General features: G+C 38.6%; 1 protein-coding gene across 1 annotated transcript; it reads right to left on the bottom strand.

The window, feature by feature from the left end:
- Positions 1-1,091: 1,091 nt before the first annotated feature.
- LOC149229993 (uncharacterized) lies at positions 1,092-2,009 on the bottom strand. The gene has a single exon (XM_089378805.1). The coding sequence runs from the start codon at positions 1,877-1,879 to the stop codon at positions 1,508-1,510; it is 372 nt and encodes a 123-aa protein (XP_089234931.1). The 5' UTR covers positions 1,880-2,009; the 3' UTR covers positions 1,092-1,507.
- Positions 2,010-14,306: the final 12,297 nt, after the last annotated feature.

The following is a 14,306-nucleotide window of genomic DNA, read 5'->3' as shown; positions in this document are numbered from 1 at the left end:
TTAATTAAACAGTGAACAAAACAGGCAAGAATCAAACTAGCAGTAGCAGTAGCCCCGATTGGTTTAGTGCATTTAAAATTTCTCAGAAAGAGAAAAACCTAGACATAGTCCACAATTATAAGGTGGTGTTATTTTTTTATCAGAAAAGCCTTTTTAACCTGTCATCATTGAATTGCAATAGCACAGGAACTGACAATTTAGTAATTTGCAGCACCTTCGCATTATCACGGAAACAATTTATCCGCATTAACACAATCCACATTTCGAAATGGCCCAATCAAGCTTATTATCATGGGAAGTGCACCTGCCAGGTTTTGAACCTGTCTCATCATTGGAACAATCACATCAACTTGGTTCTAGACCATAGCCCTACAGACACAATCATACTGTATTGTTAACCATCATCTTTCATCATACTCTGTTTAGATGTGCGTTTGTGGGATTCACCAACATCACTCCAATCTAACAGTATGAACGTTAAGCCATGTGCCCCAGACCAGGTTGTACGAAATTAGAAGGTCTCTACCAATTGGTGCAGTTGCTTCTACACCAGCAATAGCCCGGGAAAATCAGAAGCAAACAAAGTACCATCTTTCCAAAAGCAGTTAGGCCGCCATTTTGGCACAGGATATAGGTCACTGCCAATGGGGTCCTAAGAAATATTGACACCCACCTTTTATTCCACCTATTCAAAATTTTAATATCTGCTAATGGCCTCGATAAATCCCAAGCACCTAATTAATCAGTCTGGCGTTCCTTCATATTATTATTTATTGGCACATAAATTTAAATTACTGAAAAACATGACACCACTGCCGGAGTTTTTAATGCAATTCTTTGCCCTATCCTGGAACAATTCCCCCAGAACCCAATTTCTGGGCATAGTAATCACCTTGTGCATCCTCAATCAAATTTTTTTGGTCGAGATTTCTATTTGAGGATATACCAAGAGATTGAAATCCGGTCTCTGAACACGTTATGCACATCAAGACAACTGAAACTTGATGGCAAATAAAATTCAACCTCACCTCAGACTGAACTTTCAATAAAATGGGTAGCAGAAAAGCAAAAATACGAGGTCATGACCAGGAAAGCCCAAATAACTGCATCATATCCCAGATTCAGCAAATGTATAATGTGATTATAATTTACAACAAGGTATAATCCAATTGTGAAAAATGCTCTCTCAGGCCTGATATGCAGTACAAACCCTAAAGATTAAGGGTGCTAAATTACGAGGTCATGACCAGGAAATCCCAAATAACTGCATCACGTCAGAGATTCAACAAATGTATAATGTGATTATAATTTACAACAAGGTACAGTCTAATTGTGAAAAATGCCATCTCTCTCAGGCCTGATATGCAGGACAAACCCTAAAGATTAAGGGCATCCAGAGAGCTGCTAACCCATGGTCTGATTTATGTGAAATTGGCAAAGAAAGTTTAAAATCATCTAAACCTAACTATATTATGTGATGTAAATGGGAAATTTCTGAAAACTACCTTTAATTCTCAGAGTCCGAAGAGTACTCGACGAGTACCAAGTAAGATGTATCACGAGGAGGCATCGTTTCCTTATCCTCCTCTTCCTCCTGCTTGAGGAGCAATGTCTTGTAATTTTCCGAGTCGGGCAGCCAATAGGAAGAGCCAGGGCGAAAGGGCATCCAATCGGGAGCGCCCATTATAATACGCTGCTCCTCTGCCAAGTCCTCCAACTCGTCCGCCAGCCGTGAGATGAGGGAGTCCTGTGAAGAGATGCTTCTTCCTCTCATGGAGATAGAGGAGGTAACAGCTGCTGCTGCCGAAGGGGAATAAGAGAGAGTAATATGAGGGCGTAGAATGCCAATAATCTTCTTTCCAAACGCTGCAACTGCCATCCTTGCTGCACAGATCTCTTTCAGAATTTTTTTCAGTAAAATGAAGATGCTATCGAATTCTTTTAGCCAAAGTTTTCAACAATCACCGTTTCCAAGAAATGCCAATACCAATAATACAATGGGTTAGGATTAGTTTTTTAATGATTTATAGTCGGAGTCCCCAATGTGATTCTGATAACGCCAACAGCACACAAATCAGTATTAGTTGGGTAACTTGTTTAGTGTCCCCTTCTTTGTTTTATGGACAATGTTCCTTCTTGGGGTTTTTAATGTGATGCATGATATAAAATAATGTTATGTTTCCTTAAAATGTGATGTATAATTGTAATTTTCTTTTATTACTTTATATTAATTGTAAATATAATAATATTTAAATTCTAATATTATAGTTGAGTTATAGAGGTATTTTCAATGTTACAAATTCTTCCCAACATGGTCTTGACATAGAGATGAGAGAAAATTTATACCTTTCAAAAGAAGCATAGTTTTGGACTCTTTATGTGACTGTATTGATTGAAATAAAGACAATATGACTTTAATAATTATGTTCATGTATACATCTTGAGAAATCAGCAAGTACAAATTTGAAAAATATAGCCATTTAGCAGAGATACTTAAAAAAGACATTTTTACTATCTGTTGTCCAAGTTTGTCCTGTAGATTATTGATCATATTTGCTGAAAATTTACCGGCCTCAAGAGTATTGTGTTTTATGGCAAGTGATCAATTGAAATGGTAAAAGAGCTCTGAATCTTGTTGTCCATGAGTTCATCAAAGATAATTAATCCTGACTCCAATTCTAATGCTCTCTTTGAGAGAATATCCGTTGTGGAAATGAACTCTCTATATATGTGTTGAAAAACTAATAGCTCGAAACTTCGATATAATTTCTCTTATTCTGAGTTTCCATGCTTCTAAATGTAGCACCTCCAGGCGAGCCTCTCCTTTCAGCCAATCGACAACACATTTTGAGTCACCAAGTATATGAAAATGATTAATGTTTTTATGTTTTGCAAGCATCAAAAGAGTCCATGCAACAATCAATTTAGCTTTGGTATTTGATCCAAAGTCAATTCCAATTTTATAATGAATGGATCTATTTTCTGTCAACTTAATCATCCCTCCGCCTCCACACACATTTGCTTGTGTTGCCCCATCAAAGAAGCTTATCGGCAGATATTGTGGTATTTGTGGGAATTATACTCTTCTCTGTGATAATGTTTTCTGAAGGGGAAGAAATTTCCGAAATTGTGAAACAATTTTGGAGATTAAAACTAGAATATATATCTTATCATCTATGAATATTATCTTGTTTCTCAATAGTGAAATGTTCCAAGCAACAAATATAGGTAGAGTACTAAGATGATTGTACTTCTTCGCCCAAATAAAAAGGGTTACTTCAAAGGAGGACTTCTCCATATCTTCATTAATGCCCAAAAATTGCAGAACAAAGGACCAAATATCCTGTATGAAATTGCACTTGTTCAAAATATGTTCAGTGGTTTCTTGCTGTTGTTTGCATAAAACACATCCACTGAGTCCTAGAAAGCCTCTTTTTTGAAGGTTTTCCCAGGTCAAAATTCTATTGTGAAGTACCAGCCAAATGAAACATCTTAGCTTGGTAGGAATATGCCATTTCCAGATATGTCTATACCACCATCTATCAGATGTTTCCATCTCTGAGTGAACAATCTCATCGTATGTTGAGCTAACTTTGATCTTTCCAGCAGAGAACTCCCAACTCCAAACCAAAGAGTTCCTGTAGTTATTTAATCTTACTACGTTAAGATTTAACTCTTTTATGAAATAGTTCCATTCCTTTGCTAAAGCATCCCCTAATCCCAAATCTGCTACTTTCATCCAATAATTTGATGTGGTTGGGAATAGAAAGGATTGTTTATATCTTGTAGATAGGTAAAATCCTTGGCTATAAGAGCTTGCCTTAAATTTGAAGATAAATTGTATACTTTGGCCCACCAATGAAGGGATCCTTGCCAAGGATGACTTGCCTTCCATCCCCCACTTTCCAAGCTAACCAATTGAAGAGATGGGGATATGATGTCATAAGAGCTTTCCAAACCATGGAACCTTTTTTGTGGAAAGAATATGATTGTTTTTTGATCCAGTCTACAACCGTTTCTCTGTTTATATATTTTTCTCTAATGACATGACTCCACAGACCAATCCCAAATAGACTTCTCCACAGATTTTTCAAAGTTAATGCTTTGGCAAACCAGGAAAGATTTTTAAAACCCCATCCTCCTAGCTTTTTAGGGATAGAAAGGATGGACCAATTTGCAAGATGTATATTCCTTTTGTTACTTTTCCCAACGCACAAAAAATTAAAAATCATATGTCTGATCACAGCCAGAATAGAAGCAGGGATTTTTGCCAAAGACAACCAAAACACCGAGATATTCTCCAATACAGATTTTACCAAAATTGTAGTAGTAAAATATTTAAAATCAAAAAGTCATGATTTATGTTTCAAGTGACTACATATATTGCTTAGATTGATAAAAACAAATTGGAAGGAAGCATTTTGTGGTGAGATACAATTCTCCACATATTACTTGATATGCTCTAAGTAGGAACATGTAAAAGGAAATTTGAATATTAGGTTCTCTAATTTTGTAAATATTTCTTGGTATATACATGGGTGGTCTTTGTATTCTCAAAATAGGTGAAATGTCATTGGCATCTGCAAAATGTGTTTTTGTTATATATATAATGAAATACAAGGTTTTTCTTCTCCCCAAAAAAAACACAATTTTAATTTAATTAATAAATTAATATAATGGTGATTATTAACATTCATTAAGATTTATATGGTTTATTGAATCTTAAGAAGGTAAGAGATTAGAATTCTTTAAAATTTTAATTCTATACCAAAAAAGAAGTGAGTATAAGATGGACAATCTAAGAGACAGTGGTTTTCATCTTCAACCCTCCTAGGATGGCACAAGTGACAAACTCTTTCATCCCATGATATCTTGGAAATTGACCAACGTCAAGTTTCACTATGAAACTTATGAGAATTAATTTTAATATTGGCAGTGTTCATTTTCTTCTAAACACTACTCAAGAGAGATATTTTGGTTTTCTTGATTGGGATTGATCACCTCCTTATAAGTTTTTAGTTCCTTTTTCCTTGTAGGTCATTATTTCCCCGCAATTTCTCCTTAAATTTGAAATTAATAATAAAAATTAAAAAGTAATTAAAATAATAAGTCTACTCAATTTAATTTGTTTCTATTAATAAAGTTTTAGACAAATTTTCCCCCAAAAAATCATAATATGCATGTCACATTAATTTTTTTTTAAATAATGATCATTCAAATTTGTAACCATGAAATTTCAAATTTTTATGTTTAAATTTAATTAATAACCATATAAAGACTTTATACTTTCACTAAACTCATTTTCTAAACACTCTCTTTATATAAACATAATTTATGATAAGCGTACCATATTAAAAATTTGCAATAAAAAAATTATAAAACATGTTTTATGTGTGTGTGTGTGTGTGTGTATTTTAATAGAACTATAAATAATAATATTTCTATATACAGAGACTTGAAATATATGTAATAATTGTAGATGTACCATATGCAAAAATGGATAAAATTTCTCAAGATGCAAACCTCTTTTTTAGTGCAAAATTTAAGGAAATGTTTGCCCTTGGAGAGATTTGATTCGTCTAGACACTTGATAGGATGAATATATGTTCGTTCTTTATAATACTAGCAATTTCCCCTAAAGGTGCAAAGATACACCAAAGGAATAAAGGATTTGGGAAGATCACCTTGTGATCATCTTGAAAAACTAAATCACTAAATATAAAAGCCCTTATTTCTAATAGAATAAATATTTTCTGAACTTAGGTTTCTGTGATCTATATTACATTAAGAAGAGTCTTTTCGGTAGAAATCACATAGGAAAAAAAAATTGCTGACGTGTTTCGAACCAGCTAGTGTGGTTTATCATCAAGATAGATGAAGATGTAGATCATGGCATGGGCTTAAATAGAGGGCGATGTAGAGACCAAAAGATCATATAACAACTAGTTTATGAAAATTAATATTTTAATAATGATAATATTGCTATAATGTTCGCAAAATTTGGGTCATCTTTTGCAAACTCCTTTGAGAATTCAATGAACTTATTATTTTAACAAAGTTTTATCATTCATAAATTAGGGATATCTTATAAGCCTTTATACTCTAAAACATTGCTATAATAGCTAGTTTAATCAAACATCATGAATTTCGAGCACAAAGATCTGTTAGGAAATTCACAGCCATGAAATCTCAAGGTTTTTTTGGCACAATTAGTAATGCCACCACACATAAGTAGAAAAATATTCGTGGAAATCATGTATTTCAAGCCAAAGGAACAAAGCAAAACAAATTTCCCTATGTGTTGCAAATATACGACGAGACACTGACATGTGTGGGAAAATCACATCATGACGTATGATGTTCAAATTAGGGTAACCATATTTTAATACATATCTATCACATTAGCAAATGACCATCAAAGAGAGCAATAGCTTCATTGATATGTATCCACTTGATAATTGGACACATTAATTATTGAGCAAGTGTAAATTTCAAAATATATCACTTGTCATGCACTAATCATTTCTCAACTTAGGTAGCTCTCACCAACCTCAATAAAACCCACTTTCCTATATTAACTATTTGCTGACTGCAATAAAACCATCATCAATCTTGATGGTCTATATTAAATCAAGGATGATTTTTTTTTAAACACCTCTCTAGGTTCAAGTACATTGTGCAACTCAATCATCTTGATTATTATTACAATTCACATTTCACATTTTCAACCAAAAGAGTAATGCACAAACATTAATGTGCATATGCAAAATATCTTCGTGTTTAGGATTTTATATGTTTGTTACTTTAATCACATATTAGTTTTTATTTTTAATGTTGAAACATCACAATCATGGTCATATGGCAAGATGTTTCCCAAGATGTTTATAAAGAAGTGGGAAGAAGATATTTATCTTAATTTCGTGGTAAGAAGTTAAGATCTAACACTAGTTATCAAGAGCTAACAACAAGAAAATATGGAATAAAACATATTTATTAATGCTAGAATACGATACTTGAACCTGAGAGCCTCGGCTCCCTCCACGCGATTCACTTCCTGCAGGCTCTGAAGCTTGCGGCCCTGCCCGCACTTTGCGGCTCCTCTCCACTGCGGGCCTATCTGCAGAAGATCAGTTCCAGATTCGAGACAGCCAGCAACTCTCTGGCTAGGGTTTGGTCTTTGCTGCGGGGCTGCCCTTGTGGCGGCCGGCATCTAACCAGATCCCATGGAGTCACTGGGCCATCATACGGATCCGCCCCCTGATCCGTCCTTGGATGCTTTCAATCAGCTCCTGGCTAGCTTACCTCCGAAGAAAAGAAGTGATGCAGCAAAATTCGTAAAGAAACTCGATGAAATTCCTGAGATCTCTTTGCCTCCGGAGACCCCCATTCAAGTAGCACTGTCTCTGGCGGAACGTGGGCTCATTGGCCAATTCACGGGACTTTGGCCCTCGCCGAAAACCACTGAGCAATGGGTTAATAGGAACTGGGCGCCCCTGATTAATCAAAGTGTAACCTCATACTTCCTAGGGCGAGGGTATTTTCTCTTTGAATTCACCTCCAAAGAGGACAAAGACCTGATCTTCCGAAATGGGCCGTACTTCATGGGCCCTCAGGGTCTCTATCTGAACAAATGGACCCCAGACTTCGATCCGGCGGTTGATGTTCCCAAAGCTGTTCCAGTATGGGTTTGTCTCCCAAATCTGCCAGTCCATTGCTGGAACTGGGATTCCTTGAAGCACATTGGCAATTCCCTCGGAAAATTCATAGATCGGGCAAGCAACAAGGATCAGTACGACTGCGCCAGGATCTGTGTAGAGGTAGATCTAGAGGTGGGTCTACCAGAGGCAATCAAAATCAAAGTCGGCAGCTGGTCTCATGTGCAGATCCTGGATTATGAACAGCTGCCATTCAAATGCAGGAAATGTCATGTTTATGGGAATTTTGCTAGAAACTGTCCGACAAATGCAGAGCCAGAGAAAGGGAATGAAGAGGGTTGGAACCAGGTCAAGCGAGAAAGAGCCAATCACAAGGGGCAGAAGCAGGGTGGATACTCTGGCAAAGGCAATCCCCAGGTTAATGTACAACGTCCCCCTCCCAAAAAGATGCAAGAAAATAAATTCGTTCCTCTAAGTTAGCCGAAAGAAGACATTCTGGAGGAAGAAACCCAAAAATCAGTCTCTCCAAATAAAGGTACTCCATCAACTTCCACCAAAGAAGCTGAAAACCCCAAAGGCATGGCCTTAGAGGATGAGGAAGATGAGCAGGAAACTGAAGAGTGAGAAGAAGAAGGATAAATAGGAGAGTCCCAAACTTCGGTAAGAAGATCTACAAGAGGTCGTAAAATAGACAAAGAAAAAAGAGAGCAGCAGACCTACAAAGACAAGCTTCAGGGCAGCCAACCAACTCTGGAAAAATTGCTAGCCTCAAAGCCCAAGATGCTGAAAAATCAGTCCCAAGGCTCTAAGGGAGCCCATCAGAAACACAAATAATGAAGGTCATCTCTTGGAATTGTAGAGGTATGGGGAGTAAAGTTAAGGAAGAAGCAATAAGAAGCTTAATAAGAACATAAACCCTAGACATACTTCTAGTCCAGGAGACCAAGATGGAGGACAAAACCTTCCTGCAAGCAAGCAAAAATCTGTGGTTCAAAAGTGAAGCAAGAGCAATCTTTGCCAGGGGTGCCTCGGGAGGGATTGGTACACTTTGGAACTCCAATAAATATGCAGTCATGTTTGAAGCGAGCAACACTCACTGGTTGCTGCTAAAACTGCAGAATCTGGACACAAAGGAAACCTTCAGTCTTTTTAATGTTTATTCTCCAGTCAACATCTGGGAGAAAAAGGATTGTTGGGACACTATAAGACGATAGGTAGACTTGAAAAACCTGGAAAACAAAATCATTGCTGGAGACCTCAACCTCACTCTTCATTCAACTGAAAATAGGGGAGGAAGTGCAGTCCAAGACCCGGCAAGAGAATGGGCGGAGGATCTTTTGCAAGACTGGGACTTACTGGACATCAAGCCCTCATCCGGTAAGTTTTCTTGGTCTAATAAAAGAGTAGGTCCTGGTCATATTGCTGCCAGGCTTGATAGATTTTTCATTCAAAGCTCTTTCCTGTTACTTGGATTAGAACCCAGAATGCATATCCTCGCTAGTAGCGTCTCGGACCATAAGCCTGTAAAATTAGAGCTCCTTTCCCATCTAGATCTGGGACCTATTCCCTTCCGGTTTAGTCCCCTTTGGGTTAAGGAGCCTCTCTTCATGCAAACAGTCAAAGATTGTTGGAGCCAGCCTGTCAAAGGCTCGCCCTTTTTCATCTGGGAGGAAAAGCTCAGAAGGGTAAAAAGAGCTCTGAAAATCTGAGCCAAAACCTTGTCCAATTCCTCAACGGAAAGGAAAGCCATCAAAGACTCTCTTGTCTCTCATCAAACCCATATGGAGAGTGCTATTGTTACAGAGGATATGATAGATCAAGAAACTCAGCTGCAACAGAGATACCATAAGGCCTGCTTAGCTGAAGAAGAATATTGGAGATTAAAGTCACGAAACCTATGGCTTAAAGCAGGGGACAGGAACACGGGATTCTTTCATAAGCAGGCCCAGGCCAGGAAATGCTTCAACACCATTTCTGAGATCAAGGAAGATAATGACATGCACAAGGAATTCGCAGACATTAAGAAAGCAACCTTCTCTCATTTCCAAAACTTGTACATTGATGATCAGGGGCCATTTCATCATCAAGAGCTGCTTGACATCATCCCTCAAGTTATCTCTCCTCGCATGAACGGGATTCTAGAGGCCAAAATTACTAAAGAGGAAGTTAAAAAGGCTCTCTTTGATATGGACCCGGATAAGGCCCCGGGGCCAGATGGCTTCTCTGCCCGGTTTCTCCAAATCTGCTGGCCGATTATCGAAAAGGACCTTCTCAAAATGATACAAAAGTCACAAAATACTCAGAAAATAGGAGGCAACACAAATTCTGCCTTCTTAGCCCTCATTCCAAAGGAAAAAGGCGCTAATAACTTCAGCAGATTCCGTCCGATTTCATTATGCAACACAGGGTACAAATTAATCACCAAAGTCATTGTAATAGACTGAAGCCCATTCTGCCCAGAATAATCCCGGAAAATCAAGGAGGCTTCATCTAGGGTAGGCAAATCGTGGACAACTACACGCTCGTTCAAGAGGCAACACATTCAAGTCTTCTCAGAAAGGAACGAGGTATGGTAATCAAACTAGATTTAGCAAATGCCTTTGATCGAGTAAATCATAGTTTTCTGTTAAAAGTCATGTGCAAATTTGGTTTTGGAGCAAACTTCATAAAATGGATCCGGGCATGCATCTCAGAGCCATGGATTGCCCCACTGGTTAATGGAAGAGCCACTGAATTTTTCAAAGCCTCGAGAGGACTTAGGCAGGGGTGTCCCCTCTCCCCCCTGCTTTTCGTCATCCAAGCCTCAGTACTCAGCTTCCTGCTAGATAAAAAGATGCAAGACCAAGAAATTAATGGGCTGTGTATAGCTAGAAGGGTTAAGAACTTAAACCACGCCTTATTCGCGGATGATACCCTCCTATTAGACACTGCCTCTCTCTCCTCTGCCTCCAAATTTAAAGATGTGCTGGACAAATTCAGTGAGGCCTCAGGCAGCATGGTAAATAAGAATAAATGTCATATTTTCAGTTGGAACACTACGCCCAGAACTCTATCCGCCATCTCAAGATGCTTGGGCTTCGCAACCTCCTCTTCATGGACTTCATTTAAATATTTGGGCCTTCCTGTTTTCCATAAGAAACACTCAACCAAAGATTGGCTTCCCCAGCTTGAGAAATTCAAATCCAAAATTCAAGCCTGGGGCTTTACCTGGCTCAACGCTGCTGGCAAAGAGGTCTTAATAAAATTCGTGCTCTTCAGTCTTCCACTGTTTCAATTCACAGGGCTTCTCGCTCCGGCATCCATATTAAAAAAGATGGAAGAATTCATGCGCAGATTCTTCTAGAAGGGAGGAATCCAGAATGGAAAAAAGATTCCCCTCATCAGCTGGGAAACCATTTCCAAGCCTCTGCGAGAGGGTGGGCTAAACTTCAAGAATCTCAGTCAGAAAAATGTGGCTATGGCAGCCAAGGTGATCTGGAGAATCATTGCGCCCAAGCCAGGTTGGGCCCAACTGGCTCTCTGGAAAAAGTATTTCAGAGGCCCATGCACTTGCTGCTTAGAAAACGCGATTCAGCTTCCAAATTCGTCCTTCCTTAAATTGTATGCTAAAGCGTCTTCCTTGATTAAAGAGCACTCCTTTTGGATCCCAGGAAGTGGGAAAAAGATCAACATATGGACTGATAGAATTATGAACAAGGATCCAGTTACAGATAGAGCTTCCCTAAACGATTTGCACCGCTGGATGAACAAAGAAGGATTGAACTCGTTGTGGGACATTTCCCAATGGAGCGACTTCATATGGGCAGGCTGGAAAAGAATTGAAATTCTGGATCAGTTGATAAATGAATGGATCGCTTTGCTGGATCTTCTACACGGCCTGGCTCCCACGCATATGAAGAAAAAAGACACAAAAGGATGGGGGTTGAAGGAAGGCGGATACGTTGTTTCTAAAGGCTACTCCAAGCTGATCGAGAAGCCACACGTCCCCCCTGACCCAACACCTTGGCAGGGAGTCTGGCACGTCCCTTCTTGGCCCAAGATCGACTTCTTCGCTTGGACTCTCTGCCATGGAAGAATTCTAACTTATGACACTCTGCAGAGGAAAGGATTTCATGGCCCCTCCAGATGCCCGTTGTGCACAGAAAACGCAGAAACAACATTACACTTAATGCTTGAGTGCAAATTTTCCATACAGATCTGGGCCTCCTTCACCAGCAATTTTGATCCCAACTTCCCTCTGCCTAGATCTATGGTAGACCTCTTCTCAAATTGGACAAACAGGTACCCCGGACAGCCACCCAAAAATCAAGTTATCAAAATTGCATGGGCCATTCTTCCAAAGATCATTTGTTGGCAAATATGGCTTGAAAGGAACAGAAGAATCTTCAGAAATGCCAGCTTGAACCAGAAGGTTTTAGAAATCAAAATCAAATGCCTCATAAAGGAGTGCTTGACAGATATAAACGATGACTCCAATCTCAGCCATCAAGACATTGACTGGGGCTCATCCCTAGGCCTGCAATTTCAACCAGCAGTCAGAACTGCCCCCATCCTTAAAGACTGGCAAATAAGGAGACCTAAATCTGAATTCCATGACTGGCTTAAATCGCACTCAAGACACTCACTCTTCTTTGATGGAGCAGCAAAGGGTAATCCGGGCATAGCAGGAGCAGGAGGTGTTGTTGTAAATCCTTTGGGGGAAAAAATTCATTCCTTCTCTTGGGGACTTGGCCAAGCTTCCAGCATACAAGCTGAGGCATTGGCCCTCTTCCAAGGCCTAAAGATACTCAAAGAGCTAAACATAAGGGAAGTTACTGTGATAGGCGACTCGCAGGTCCTCATAAATGCAATGATCTCCAACTCTCTAGCGCTGGATCTTAATCTAGCTAGACTGGTTTCTAGAATCAAAGGCCTGGGAAAAGCTTTCCAGAAGCTGAATTATTTCCATGTACTGAGAACGCACAACAAACAGGCAGACAAGGAATCCAACAAAGCAGTCCTCCTTTCTGCCAGGGTCAAGATAAAAGACGAAGAAGAAACATGGGAACCCATTCCATAAGCTAGCTTTTGCCATGTTTATCTGTTTGCTTCTAAATAAATTTGTTTGTATCTTCAAGTTGGGGAATATCTCTGAAATTGATAAACTAGAATCCCTATCAAAAGGAAAAACTTCAAGATTCAACAGCACTCTCATTGTTACCAAAGAGATGCATCAAGACATAGAAGTCTTCAATGTAACCAGATTTACGGCTTTCAAGCCAGGATGAATATATATACAACATAACCATTTCTGTCAAAAAAAAAAATGCTAGAATACGAACTTAATAAAAAATAAATTGTAAAAATATTCCAGATAGAAAAGTGGGATTATATATATATATATATATATATATATATATATATATATATATATATATATATATATATATATATATATATATATAATTCCTCAACTGAACTGTGATCATATGCTAAATCGTCCCATTATGGATTCGACCATATACTTGCACCCTATTTTGAATAAAAAAATGTCATTATGGACTTGTTATGCTGACATAATCATTGAGAAGTTTGTTTTTTTTTTAACTCAATGCCACATAAACTCATCAACTTTGATTTAGATGAGAAGGGCCATTGTGGACTTATGATGTCGATTGCATCATTGAGAGATCTATTCGAACGTGCCACAAGATGTCACCCTCAACAATTACCAAGTTTTCTTCCAACTTCTAATCACGTTAATGGAAGAATCTCCTTAGCATGGTATTATTGCTATGATTGAGTGTTCATGCTAGACTGTATCAACGAGATTGCAATCACGATTGCACCAAGCTCGCATTTCCCCTAATTAACTAGTAGCAATACGCACCTCCGGACCACCACAACTTGCTTTGAAAATTGTTCCATGCGCTGGATGGAGGTAAGACTACCCAATGGCATCCATGATCTATTCAGTTATATTGTTGTACATATTGTTTGAATATAAAACAATTCAAAAATATAACAAAATGTATTTGGGTTCCATATAATGGCAACAATACAAAAAAATGAAATGCATGAAACACACAGAAACATTAATAACCATTATAGCCCTTGTAAGCTTACCATGCATACAAGGAAAAGAGACTCATCGCCATCGTTGGTCGCTCTTCAAAGTCATGGGTAATTCTTACATGCTTCTTCACAACTTCAGTTATTGCTAGATGACCAACGTTCTAAACTAGAACTCATTGTTCTATGAATACTCCATCAACGTGACCTCCAAAGCAGCCCAGAGATACATGATTTCCAAAACGAGTTTCCTTATCTCATAATCCTATTGTTCCACCAATGGGAATTTCACAGTGCTTGTCAGATCAAAGAGATGGTGCACACATGTAGAAATTTGGTGAATTTCCTTCAGCAACGCCACTGTGTCAGAGCTCCTACAATCCCTCTTCCTCAACTCTTCCATGACCTTATCATGAATTAAGAGAAGTGGGGTAGCATATACGAAATTTTGTGGCATAGAGGAATTTGTATAGAGACCCCGATCCTGGAAAAATAACGCTGCCATGAGTAGCCAGAGGGAAAACAAGGTGACATTGTTCATTATGTAGGCCGCATTAGCTAAGCCATTCATGGCCACGACCCCGTATCAGTCGGAAAGAA

Source organism: Pinus tabuliformis, chromosome J, assembly GCF_031772625.1.
Source record: "Pinus tabuliformis cultivar Carrire ecotype Pingquan chromosome J, CPIR1, whole genome shotgun sequence".
Taxonomy (NCBI): domain Eukaryota; kingdom Viridiplantae; phylum Streptophyta; class Pinopsida; order Pinales; family Pinaceae; genus Pinus; species Pinus tabuliformis.
Note: the sequence above shows the minus strand (reverse complement) of the source record. Positions and strands in the feature narration are given on the sequence as shown.

Excerpts from the sequence above, each read along its gene's own strand:
- LOC149229993 (XM_089378805.1), bottom strand. The coding sequence starts at position 1,879 with ATGGCAGTTGCAGCGTTTGGAAAGAAGATTATTGGCATTCTACGCCCT.